Source organism: Heteronotia binoei, chromosome 9 (assembly GCF_032191835.1).
Source record: "Heteronotia binoei isolate CCM8104 ecotype False Entrance Well chromosome 9, APGP_CSIRO_Hbin_v1, whole genome shotgun sequence".
NCBI lineage: Eukaryota > Metazoa > Chordata > Lepidosauria > Squamata > Gekkonidae > Heteronotia > Heteronotia binoei.
This window is the reverse complement of record NC_083231.1, coordinates 121274011-121287300: the sequence shown is the minus strand read 5'-3', so window position 1 is coordinate 121287300 and position 13290 is coordinate 121274011. Positions and strand designations below refer to the sequence as shown.

Here is a 13290-nt window from a genome sequence, read left to right as displayed (position 1 = left end):
ATGAGGGTAGCTGGGGGTGTGGCAAAGCCCGTGGTGGCTGGCTGGCCTGCCTGCTCTCTAATCCAGGGATTGTTATGCAGCTGCACCTCTATTCAAGGTAGGTGGGGAGGAAGAGGGGGAACCCTCGGAAAGGTTCAAGAGCTGCTCTCCTGTGAGCTCCTGCTGAATTCAAGGGCCTGCGGGTAAGTATAAAGCGATGAACGTTGGGACAGAAAAAAATCCCAACTTCAAGCATAGGCTAACGGGGTCTGAACTGGCCGAGGCTGAGATGGAAAAAGATCTTGGGGCTGTAGTGGAGATCTCAATAAAAGTGTCAACCCAGTATGCTGTAGCAGTAAAAAGGAAAAAAAAGGGCAAACTCTGAGTTAGGGATTATTAGGAAAAGTACTGAGAATAAATCAGCTGATCTTGTAACACCCCTGCATCGATCTATGGTGTCGTCTCATTTGGAATACTGTAGAGCAGAGGGGGCCAAACTTGCTTAATGTAAGAGCCACACAGAATAAACATCAGATGTTGAGAGCCGCGAGACAAGGAAGGGAGGGAGGAAGGAAGGAAGTGAGGAGGAAGTGAGGGTGGGGAGGAAGGGAGGGAAGGAGGATGGAAGGGAGGGAGGAAGGAAAGGAGAGAGGGAGGATGGAAGGGAGGGAGGAAGGGAAGAGGAGGGAGGGAGGATGGAAGGGAGGGAGAGAGGGAGGGAGGATGGAAGGGAGGGAGGAAGGGAGAGAGGGAGGGAGGATGGAAGGGAGGGAGGAAGGAAAGGAGGGAGGGAGGATGGAAGGGAGGGAGGAAGGAAAGGAGAGAGGGAGGATGGAAGGGAGGGAGGAAGGAAGAAGGAGGGAGGGAGGATGGAAGGGAGGGAGAGAGGGAGGGAGGATGGAAGGGAGGGAGGAAGGGAGGGAGGGAAGGAGGATGGAAGGAAGCGAGGGAGGAAGGAAAGGAGGGAGGGAGGATGGAAGGGAGGGAGGAAGGAGAGAGGGAGGAAAGGAGGGAGGGAGGGAGGATGGAAGGGAGGGAGGATGGGAGGGAGGGAGGATGGAAGGGAGGAAGGAAGGAAGGAAGATGGGGGAGTGAAGGAGAGGTGGAAAGAAAGCAACTTTAACTTTAAATGCATTTTCCAATAATGGACTACTGCAACACCCTCTACGTGGGGCTGCCCCTGACTCAACTTTGGAGGCTGCAGCTGGTGCAAAATGCGTCAGCCAGGTTGCTAATGGAGCTACCTGTACGGGAGCACATTCAACCTGCGCTGGAAACATTACACTGGCTGCCTGTGGCGTTCCAGATTCTTTTCAAGGTGCTGGTTATGACCTTTAAAGCCCTATATGGCCTGGGACCTGTCTACCTTTGGGACCGCCTTTCCCATACGTGCCCCAGAGAGCACTACGTTCAGGGTCTCAAGATCCCTGGACTGAAAGAAGCTCAATTGACCAGCTCTAGAGCCAGAGCGTTCTCAGTAATAGACCCCACTTTGTGGAACTCTCTCCCCGAAAACATCCGGGCCCTGCGTGACCTGCCACCGTTCCGCAGGGCCTGTAAGACCGAATTGTTCAAATTTGCTTTCAATGGTTAGGGGGAAATGGCTGTTATTCCACAGCACTGGCAATCTCACTGACCTGAAAGAACTGAAACCAAAAACATTGGAATAATCAGAATATCAATGTACATCTTGGATGCGACGATCGTAAAATACATGGAAATGATTTTATTGTGTATCCGGTTTTAAATGTTTGTTTGTTTTCATTGTTGTGAGCCGCCCTGAGCCCATGAGGGGAGGGCGGGATATAAATTTGATACAATAAAATAAAGAAAGAAATAAGTTCCATCATGTGCTGGTCCGCCAATGGAGAAAACAGAGGCGTTCCTCTATAGCTCTGCTGTGCGATTGAGCAAGCCTGGCAAAGCAAGCTGAGATGCAGAAGGAAGCAAGAGAGGGAGAAGGAAGCAGGTGACAGTGAGTTGCTTATGTGCCTGATGGGAGCCCTCCAGGTGTCTGATCCGGCCCTCAGGCCATACATTTAACACCCCTGTTCTATACCATCATGGCTGCTTACTGGAGGATGGAGCTGCAGGGCTGCCCTCTGTTGCACTCTAGCACCACCACTGAAGGTGGCCGAGGGTGGTATTGCACATACCAGCTCAGTGCAGATCAGGTGACTCAGGATGCTGGTGACATTCCCCCTGGTCCTCTAAAGCCACTGATTGTCCTCTTGGCAGAGAACTTTGCCATCTGGGGATAAGCTGAGACTGTGAGGGGTTGCGGTCCATGAATCAAGCCTCTGCTTTGTGTGCAGAAGAAGAAGATGATGATATTGGATTTATATCCCACCCTCCACTCCGAAGAGTCTCAGAGCGGCTCACAATCTCCTTTCCCTTCCTCCCCCACAACAGACACCCTGTGAGGTAGATGAAGATATTGGATTTATATCCCGCCCTCCACTCCGAAGAGTCTCAGAGCGGCTCACAATCTCCTTTCCCTTCCTCCCCCACAACAGACACCCTGTGAGGTAGATGAAGATATTGGATTTATATCCCGCCCTCCACTCCGAAGAGTCTCAGAGCAGCTCACAATCTCCTTTCCCTTCCTCCCCCACAACAGACACCCTGTGAGGTAGATGAAGATATTGGATTTATATCCCACCCTCCACTCCGAAGAGTCTCAGAGCGGCTCACAATCTCCTATCCCTTCCTCCCCCACAACAGACACCCTGTGAGGTAGATGAAGATATTGGATTTATATCCCGCCCTCCACTCCGAAGAGTCTCAGAGCGGCTCACAATCTCCTTTCCCTTCCTCCCCCACAACAGACACCCTGTGAGGTAGATGAAGATATTGGATTTATATCCCGCCCTCCACTCCGAAGAGTCTCAGAGCAGCTCACAATCTCCTTTCCCTTCCTCCCCCACAACAGGCACCCTGTGAGGTAGATGAAGATATTGGATTTATATCCCACCCTCCACTCCGAAGAGTTTCAGAGTGGCTCACAATCTCTTTTACCTTCCTCCCCCACAACAGACACCCTGTGAGGTAGATGAAGATATTGGATTTATATCCCGCCCTCCACTCCGAAGAGTCTCAGAGCGGCTCACAATCTCCTTTCCCTTCCTCCCCCACAACAGACACCCTGTGAGGTAGATGAAGATATTGGATTTATATCCCGCCCTCCACTCCGAAGAGTCTCAGAGCAGCTCACAATCTCCTTTCCCTTCCTCCCCCACAACAGGCACCCTGTGAGGTAGATGAAGATATTGGATTTATATCCCACCCTCCACTCCGAAGAGTTTCAGAGTGGCTCACAATCTCTTTTACCTTCCTCCCCCACAACAGACACCCTGTGAGGTAGATGAAGATATTGGATTTATATCCCACCCTCCACTCCGAAGAGTCTCAGAGCGGCTCACAATCTCCTTTCCCTTCCCCCCCCCCCACAACAGACACCCTGTGAGGTAGATGAAGATATTGGATTTATATCCCACCCTCCACTCCGAAGAGTTTCAGAGCGGTTCACAATCTCCTTTCCCTCCCCCCCCCCACAACAGACACCCTGTGAGGTAGATGAAGATATTGGATTTATATCCCACCCTCCACTCCGAAGAGTTTCAGAGCGGCTCACAATCTCCTTTCCCTTTCCCCCCCCACAACAGACACCCTGTGAGGTAGATGAAGATATTGGATTTATATCCCACCCTCCCCTCCGAAGAGTTTCAGAGCGGCTCACAATCTCTTTTACCTTCCTCCCCCCCACAACAGACACCCTGTGAGGTAGATGAAGATATTGGATTTATATCCCGCCCTCCACTCCGAAGAGTTTCAGAGCGGTTCACAATCTCCTTTCCCTCCCCCCCCCCCCCACAACAGACACCCTGTGAGGTAGATGAAGATATTGGATTTATATCCCGCCCTCCACTCCGAAGAGTCTCAGAGCGGCTCACAATCTCCTTTCCCTTTCCCCCCCACAACAGACACCCTGTGAGGTAGATGAAGATATTGGATTTATATCCCGCCCTCCACTCCGAAGAGTCTCCGAGCGGCTCACAATCTCCTTTACCTTCCCCCCCAAAAAACAGACACCCTGTGAGGTGGGTGGGGCTGAGACGGCTCTTACAGAAGGAAGGTTCAGTCCCTGCAGAATGGCAGAGCCGCACACTATCCGCTAGCAATAAGAAGGTTTTAGGGATTGAAGAAAAAGGAAATAGGCGTAGCTGTTCCAGGATTAATTCCATCGAGAGAATTACTCCCGGCCTTGAGAAAGACTCCATTTCCTTTGTCAAAACAGCTGTTGAGCAGTGGAGACCTTGGAGAATATTATACGAGCACTTTTCAGTCTTCTGGGTCTGGTGAAACGGAGGGGCTTTTAAATATGTTTGTGTACACTTGAGAACCAAGACTTTGCTGTCTCTATGTATAGGATAATATATGCATACCTTAGGGACCGCTTTCCCCCACATATGCCCCAGCGAGCACTTCGGTCCGTGTCTCGAAACCTTTTGACAGTTCCCAGCGTCAGAGAAGCTAGGCTTAAGTCAACTAGAACCAGGGCCTTTTTGTTGCTGCCTCTACCTGGTGGAATGAGCTGCTGGACGAGGTGAGGACCCTGCGAGAGCTTCTACAGTTCCGCAGGGCCTGTAAAACGGCACTCTTCCACCATGCTTTCTCATAACGGTGATATCTATAGCAACAGATTAGGCCCATAAACTGAAACACTTTCCCTATGAAGAAAGTTTAAAACACTTGGGGCTCCTTAGCTTGGAGAAACGTCAACTGCGGGGTGGCATGATAGAGGTTGACAAGATTCTGCATGGGATGGAGAAAGTAGAGGAAGAAGTCCTTTCCTCCCTTTCTCACAATACAAGAACTCGTGGGCATTCGATGAAATTGCTGAGCAGTCAGGTTAGGACTGATAAAAGGAAGTCCTTCTTCACCCAAAGGGAGATTAACATGTGGAATTCACTGCCACAGGAGGTGGCGGCGGCTACAAGCATAGCCAGCTTCAAAAGGGGATTGGATAAAAATATGGAACAGAGGTCCGTCAGTGGCTATTAGCCACAGTGTATATATATATATATATGTGTGTGTGTGTGTGTGTGTGTATACCCATTCACACACACATATATTGGCCACTGTGTGACACAAGTGTTGGACTGGATGGGCCATTGGCCTTATCCAAGAGGATTTCTCTTATGCTCTTATGTGACACAGAGTGTTGGACTGGATGGGCCATTGGCCTGATCCAACAGGGCTTCTCTTATGTTCTTCTGTGACACGAGTGTTGGACTGGAGGGGCCATTGGCCTGATCCAACAGGGCTTCTCTTATGTTCTTATGTGACACAGAGTATTGGTCTGGAGGGGCCATTGGCCTGATCCAACAGGGCTTCTCTTATGTTCTTATGTGACACGAGTGTTGGACTGGAGGGGCCATTGGCCTGATCCAACAGGGCTTCTCTTATGTTCTTATGTGACGCAGAGTGTTGGACTGGATGGGCCACTGGCCTGATCCAACAGGGCTTCTCTTATGTTCTTCTGTGACACAGAGTGTTGGACTGGATGGGCCATTGGCCTGATCCGACAGGGCTTCTCTTATGTTCTTATGTGACACAGAGTGTTGGACTGGAGGGGCCACTGGCCTGATCCTACAGGGCTTCTCTTATGTTCTTATGTGACGCAGAGTGTTGGACTGGATGGGCCACTGGCCTGATCCAACAGGGCTTCTCTTATGTTCTTCTGTGACCCAGAGTGTTGGACTGGAGGGGCCATTGGCCTGATCCAACATGGCTTCTCTTATGTTCTTATGACCCTTGATTTCTCTTACCGTGCTGTGACGTCCCTGGGTCCTCTTTGGAGCACCTAATACTGACCGACTCGCCATCTGCTATCACTGAAATTCTAACTGTCTGTATGAATGATTGCACTAGCACCTATTGAGATGGATGTTTCAATCATTGTTTTAGGTCTTGTTTGTATTGCTGTTTTATCTTGTTTGGTCATTGTTTGACTCTCACCTGTGAGCCGCCCTGAGCTTGCCTTAGGCGGGGAGGGCGGGATATAAATTAAATAAAAAATAATTAATTAATTAAGAAAGAGTGCTCTGTTAAAGAACATGTTGTGTAGTTTCCCTATGGTTTCAGTCTCTGTGTGGCTGATTGCCATGCACCTTTAAGTATACTACGTGTTTATACCTATTCGGTCCCCAGTAAGATGTGTTTTCTGCTTACTCTACCCAGTGAGAAGACCCGGCAGAAGGTGATGCAGAAGATGTTTGCTGGTGAACCTGAAGAGCTGTTCGCAGAATGAGTAGGCGAGACTGAGTAGACCGGGGGTGTCAAACATGCGGCCCGGGGGGCTGAATCAGGCCCCCAGAGGGCTCCTATAAAGTCTGACAGCAACTCACCATCTTCTGCTTCCTTCTCTCTCTTGCTCCCTTCTGCATCACAACTTGCTTCGCCAGGCTTGCTCAATCGCACAGGAGCTACAGAGCAAAGCTCCTCCCTTGGGAGGAAGCGGGGGAAGGAGAGCTCGCTTTGTCAGGCCCTCTCAGTCGCACAGCGGAGCTACTGAGCCGAGCCTCTCTTCCTTCTGCTGGCCGAGGCTCAACAAGCCAGTGAGGTGGATTAAGCTGAGTGTGCGTTTGTCTGTGTCCTTAATAAAGTTTATCTCTCCCCTACCCGGCATTACATTTTATAACACGCATGGCCAGGCTCGACAAGGTGAAGATCCGACCCTCATAACCAATGAGTTTGACACCCTGTCAAGCATTGTCTATTTCTTTATTATTATAGTCACCAAAGTATAGAAATGTTACTAACCATGAATTGAGCCTATGCACATTGAAGTAGAGAAACCCCCCTTTTGTTCCTTTCGCTTTGACTAACCAATACAGGAATGTGCTCTTTGAAGATAAAACCTCCTGGGACTAATTCCCATGCCAGCAAGGCTGGAACCCGGGATGAGCTGACCGCAGTAGAGATAAGGAAGTTACATTGAGAAGTTTCACACGTGAATGTAGAATTGTTTAGAGAAAGCAGAATTGTTTATAGAACCTTTGATGTGCCATCTTTAAGTATGCATCTTACTGTTACACTGTATCAGTTCCAATACCTAGCTCGGCTGAGCCACATGGATTATCAATAAACCAAACTTTGTTTCAAAATTCAAGGACTGGTTACTTTGAGGTCTAATGCTTGAAACACCCCTGGAGTAAATGATATTTTGATGGCCCAACTCGATTCACAGTCCGGTAGCCCCTTCGAGTCCAACAAGGTTTTCAGAGTATAAATCAAAGATCCTATTATCAGATCATACTACCTCACAAAGAGCCTCGATGCTCAAAAGCTTAAATATTCTTGGTCTCTACCATGCTAAATATAGCTGTTCTACTTAAGAGCGACATGGCTACCCTCCGAAACTCTGAGGGACCCAGGGCCTGGTTCAAGTGTAAGGCAGCTCCGTGTGCTGTACTCATGTAACTGGATAAAATGATAAGGACTGTGGCTACGCACACCTTTTCCCAGTTGCACCCAATATGCTAAGTTTGCCCTTCTCTTGGATCAGTCTATCCTAGCTTGCATGTGTTGGAAGGTCAGCGCATCCCTGCAGAATTAATGTTTCCCTGGGAAGGTGTCTGAGTTTTAAAAGCCGTGTGTGGAGGGGGAAGAAGAGGACTGCAGATTTATACCCCGCCCTTCCCTCTGAATCAGAGACTCAGAGCGGCTTACCATCGCCTATATCTTCTCCCCCCACAACAGGCACCCTGTGAGATGGGTGGGGCTGAGAGAGCTCTCCCAGCAGCTGCCCTTTCAAGGACAACCTCTGCCAGAGCTATGGCTGACCCAAGGCCATTCCAGCAGTTGCAATGGGAGGAGTGGGGAATCAAACCCGCTTCTCCCAGATAAGAGTCTGCACACTTAACCACTCCACCAAACTGGCTCCCAGAGAGAGAAAAGAAAGCTTGGCATGGCTTCCTAAATTAAAACAAGTTTTGTTTATTGTAAAAATAAACACCGCTTTGCCATAATCTCGATCCGTTCTGGGTTTTTTTTTACAAAGAGAAATATTTACATTTTTAAAAACTAAAAAAAAAATGCAATCACAATTATATACAAATTGTTCATCAAGCAAACTCCAGAGCGACAATTTTTGGGCCACAAAGCAATCCACGGTGCAGATTTTATACATTTTGCAAAAGAAAAAAAAAATCTTCCTTTCCCTGCTTTTTCCAGCGTGAGAGTTCTCTCTCCAAGAAGGTGCATTAAAGTGCCACGAGAAAGACAATGAGAAGCCTTTCTTTAAAAAGTGCAACCTTTGCAACATTATCTCATCGTATCAAACGTAGGCAGTCACATATTTCTTTGTAAAGAAAGTCGACTATAAAAGCTGTTTCAGGAAAGCAAAGAGATGGGCAGAACTCCCCTGGAGGCAGAACTCCTAGATGGGCAGAACTCCCCTGGAGGCAGAACTCCTAGATGGGCAGAACTCCCCTGGAGGCAGAACTCCTAGATGGGCAGAACTCCCCTGGAGGCAGAACTCCTAGATGGGCAGAACTCCCCTGGAGGCAGAACTCCTAGATGGGCAGAACTCCCCTGGAGGCAGAACTCCTAGATGGGCAAAACTCCCCTGGAGGCAGAACTCCTAGATGGACAAAACTCCCCTGGAGGCAGAACTCCTAGATGGACAGAACTCCCCTGGAGTTAAATGGGCAGAACTCCTAGATGGGCAGAACATCCCTGGTGGGAACTGTCCACCCCTTGTGGTGCTGAAACAAAGCCAGACAGACTGTGGAGCTGTCCACAAAACAGGGTGCTGAACTCCAGGGAAACTCTGCAATCTGCCAGGCTTTGGCCTTGGCCTTATCTTCAGCAGTACATTGTCTACGAACCTGCCAGGAACTTTGCATTGCTGAAATACTCCACCAGATCCTTTCCCTCCTTCCATTCCTCCCGCTATGACAATCCTCCTTGGTTCTCGGCAAAGCAAACCGAGCCGCCCAAACCCACCGTTCTTGCGCTCAAAAAGAACCCTTTGGAGATGGCTGCTTTGCCCTGAGCGAGTCCAATAAAGTGCTCAAATCGCCTTTTCCTCCTCGACACGAAACTGCCGCCGCTTTTCTAACAGGAGCCTCAGAGGGTCGCGAACGACAGCCCCATGGCGTAGAACCCGAGCCCTTTCAGCTTCTCCTCCGTCCGGGCTTTCTGCTTCAAGTGGACCTTGCCGTGTCGCTTCTTCTCATCGCTTCGGGCAAACCGCCTGCCGCAGTCGTCGCAGGAGAAGGGCTTCTCCCCCGTGTGGGTCCGGATGTGGGTGGTGAGGTGGTCGCTGCGGCTGAAGTTCCTCAGGCAGATGCGGCACTGGAAGGGCTTGTGGCCCGTGTGGATGCGGAGGTGTCGGTTCAGCTCGTCCGACCGGGCAAAGCTGCGGATGCAGCTCTCCACCGGGCAGGCAAAGGCCTTCTCGTGGGGTCGGGAGCAGAAGCATTTGGAAGAGCACTTCCCTCGGCGCGGTTTCTTCTTCGGCAAGGCTTGGATGCCGGGATCGGCAGGCCCTAAAGCGCCGGCCAAGGGAATGGCAGAGGGGGCCAGGTTAAAGTCCGTCATGGAGACCAGCGATGGGGAAGGGTTGGCATGCAGCGTCTGCTCACTGGGGTTCAGCAAGTTTGGCACGACCTCAGCCTGCGATAAGGAAGATTCAAACTCCTGGAGGAGCTGAGGCGGCAGGCCGGGGAGCTTGGTCTCTCCGAAGTCTCCGGGGAGTTGGCCATGGCTAGGGAAGGTTTCCGGGTGACAACCGAAATCTAGCCCGTGTCCAAAGGATCCGGCCTGCTCGGAGAGGCCACCCAGTTCTGCTTGGCAGCTGACGGATAGGATGTTTTCCTTTTTCATGCCCAGCTGGATCGCTTGCCTTGTTTCTAATGGATGGAAAGTCTCCGGAGAAGGGTACTCAGCGGGTAAATAGTTCTGGGACTGCTGGAGGGGGTCCCAGTGGGAACAGGGAGCTTTGAACTTCCCCAGGGAAGGGGAGAGGGAAGAGAGCTTGACGTCCTGTTTGCTGTTCAGCAGCTTATTGTTAAACAAACACTGGGACGAGTCGCCCCCAGGAGGAGACGTTTGGACCGGCTGGATGGCCTCGAGGCTGGAGAAGTTGGGATAGCCCTGATCGGCTAAGGACGGCTGCACGGAGATGTTCAGCTCGGGCTGGCAGGCAGAGTAGAGGTCCAGGTGGTTTTGGATGGCCTCAGGGAAGCTGTAGGTGCCCTCCGGGGGCTGCCGCTGGTGGCCTTCGGGGAACGGAGAAAGGCCCAGGATCCCCGACATCAGGTTGAAGAGGGACTCTTGATCCTGGCACTGCTCCGTCTTGATGAAGAAGCTGCCGGTGTAGCTGAGGGGCGGGGAGGGCTGCCCCGCAAAGAAGTAGTAGTCAGCCACGTCAGGGTTCATTGTCGCTCCCATGAAGTCGCCTAGGGGGAATCGAAAGAGAAGGTAGAAACGGTGAGAGACGACCTAGCGGGGGGAAAAGCAGCTCCAGATGCCGGGGACTGGGCAGTTGCGGTCCTCCCAGCCGGGGGTGGGAAGTCCCGATAAGTCACAGCTGACTCATGGTGACCCCAGAGGGGATTTCAGGGTAAGAGATGTTCAGAGGTGGTTTTGCCATTGCCCACCTCTATGTAGCAACCCCAGATCTCAGAAACGAAGCAGGGTCAGCCCTGGTTCGTACTTGAATGGGAGACCACCAAGGAAGTCTAGGGTTGCTACGCAGAGGCAGGCAATGGCAGACCACCTCTGTACATCTCTTGCCTTGACCTGGATGGCCCAGACTAGCCTGATCTCATCAGATCTTGGGAACCAAGCAAGGGTGGCCGTGGTCAATACTTGGATGGGAGACCACCAAGGAAGTCTAGGGTTGCTATGCAGAGGTAGGCAAGGGTAAGCCACCTCTGAATGTCTCTTGCCTAGGAAACTGGATGGCCCAAGGTAGCCTGATCTCATGAGATCTCAGAAGCTAAGTCGGGTCATCCCTGGTCAGTACTTGGATGGGAGACCTCCAAAGAAGTCCAAGGTTGCTACGCAGAGGCAGGCAAAGGCAACAACCACCTTGGAATCTCTCTTGGCTGGAAGGCCCTATGGGATCACCCGTAAGTCCCCCTTGATGATGATTTCCGCTCATACTGAAAGATAAAAATTCAGGGCGGAGCAAGTTTTTGAATCAGTGTCTCTTGGCCCGAAGTACGCCTCCTTATCGGATGAGTCCCTCATCGCAAGACATGAGTCTCCAAGAATTTGACACTTGGAAGGGAGCGGGGAGGGCGGTGTCCCAAGTTCAGCTGGGAAATGGAAGCCCTGGGAAAACCTTTTTCTCACAGTTCCATTTCCCCGGCTGCAGACTGTCCAGCTTCATGGGAAATAGAAGGAAAGAGCAAACAAAAGGGCCTCATGGAATTAGAGTCGGACGGGACCTCCAGGGTCATCTAGTCCAACCCCCTGCACAATGCAGGAAACTCACAAAATACCTCCCTCTAAATTCAGAGGATCCTCATTGCTGTCAGATGGCCCTCTAGCCTCTGTTTCAAAACCTCCAAGGAAGGAGAGCCCACCACCTCCCAAGGAGGAAGCCTGTTCCACTGAGGAACCACTCTAACGGTCAGGAAGTTCTTCCTAATAGAATCCTAGAGTTGGAAGGGACCTCTAGGGTCATCTAGTCCAACCGCCTGCACAATGCAGGAAACTCATAAACCCCTCCCCCTAAATTCACAGGATCCTCATTGCTGTCAGATGGCCCTCTAGCCTCTGTTTCAAAACCTCCAAGGAAGGAGAGCCCACCACCTCCCAAGGAGGAAGCCTGTTCCACTGAGGAACTGCTCTAAGGGTCAGGAAGTTCTTCCTCATGTTGAGCCGGAAGCTCATCCGATTTAATTTCAATCTGTCTGTTCTGGTCCTCACCGTACCCTGATTATTGTCCTCTCCAGATCGTCCATTTGAGCCCAATGAATGCCAGGTTTCACTTTTCTGTCCTGCCACTGAACGAGCAGCAGCCAAAAACCAGACCTTCTTGGGAAGTTCCGGGAACCCCCATCTAGTCTACTTCCGGTATAATTAGCCCAGTTGGGTCTCAGAGATAGGGCTGGACTACATGACCTCTGGGTACCCCTTCAGGTTGCAATGTTGCATTTTTTTCTCGTTTGTTGACCTCCTCCCTCCTTATGGTCTGGACCTTCTTGGGAAGTTCTGGGAGCCCCCATCTAGTTTGCTTCCGGGATATTTAGCCCAGCCGAGGCGTAGAGCCAGGGCTTGACTACATGACCTCTGGTACCCCTTTGAATGCGATCCCGAATTTTTTCTTGTTGGTTGACCTCCCCCCTCCCTTCCGTCCACCCCAGCCATTGATCCTGGGGGCGTGCGCCTTTTGGAACCCCTCTTCTTTCAAAAACCCCTTTGGATAAACTCTGGCATTGTAAAAAAAAAAAAAACACCCAAAAAACGACCTGACAATTTACCTGTCGATGCACTGCTAAACACCGGCCATCAGAAAACGGGCACGGTGCCCAGCAGATTATGTAACGGAGAGCTAGGTTTCCGGGGGTGGTGGTGGGTGGGGTGGGGTGGGGGGAGACAGGGTTCTGGCGGAGAGCTGTCCTCCTTACCTGGTAGGAAATCAGGGGTCTCTTCCCTGGGCTGCTGGGTCAAAACTTGGCGCTTTTGCCCTGTCCCTGGTCTCTGGGCATCTCCGCCTTTGAGCTGGCGCAGTGGATCCTGGTGAGAGAAATCCATGAGGTTCAACATGTCCAGGCGGAGAGGCGATCAGGAGTGGGGGGGCGGGGGTTGCAATGAAAGGCAGGCTCGGAGAGGAACCCCCCAAGTGGCTCAGAAAGGGCTTCCCCCCCAAGCCGAGCTGGCTGGCCTCTTGCAAAGTCCTCGGGGAGGTTGGGCGCCTTGCAAAGCAAAGATGCTGGACGCCCCCCAGTAGCAACCAGGGGGGCGGCAGGGTCTCCCGGGTCGGGCCTCCCTTCCCTGGGCCACCTGGCTGCGGCGGCGGCGGCGGCTGCTTCTGCTCCTCCTTGTGTTTGTAAGCGAAGAGCCCAACCGGGGCCGGCCAGCTTTTTATACCTGCCTCTGATCTTCCGCTCCAGCCCGGCTCTTCCATTTCTGGAGTTCCCCAAGCGAGGCTGCGGGTGACGCAAATGCCCATATATGGACTCAGGATGCGGGCGAGGGAGACCCAATAAGGAAATCTCGCCCGGTGACGTTTTCGCATCCTCTCTTTCTCTCTCTTCCCCTCCCCCTTTCTTTGGGGGATTTATTTTT

The 13290-nt window shown here is 51.5% G+C and overlaps 1 protein-coding gene across 1 annotated transcript; it reads right to left on the bottom strand.

Annotated features, from left to right (window-relative positions):
• Positions 1-9114: 9114 nt before the first annotated feature.
• EGR4 (early growth response 4) lies at positions 9115-13057 on the bottom strand. Its single transcript, XM_060246096.1, has 2 exons — positions 12630-13057; positions 9115-10448 (listed from the first exon to the last, which is right to left on the bottom strand). The coding sequence occupies exons 1-2, from the start codon at positions 12766-12768 to the stop codon at positions 9115-9117; spliced, it is 1473 nt and encodes a 490-aa protein (XP_060102079.1). The 5' UTR covers positions 12769-13057.
• Positions 13058-13290: the final 233 nt, after the last annotated feature.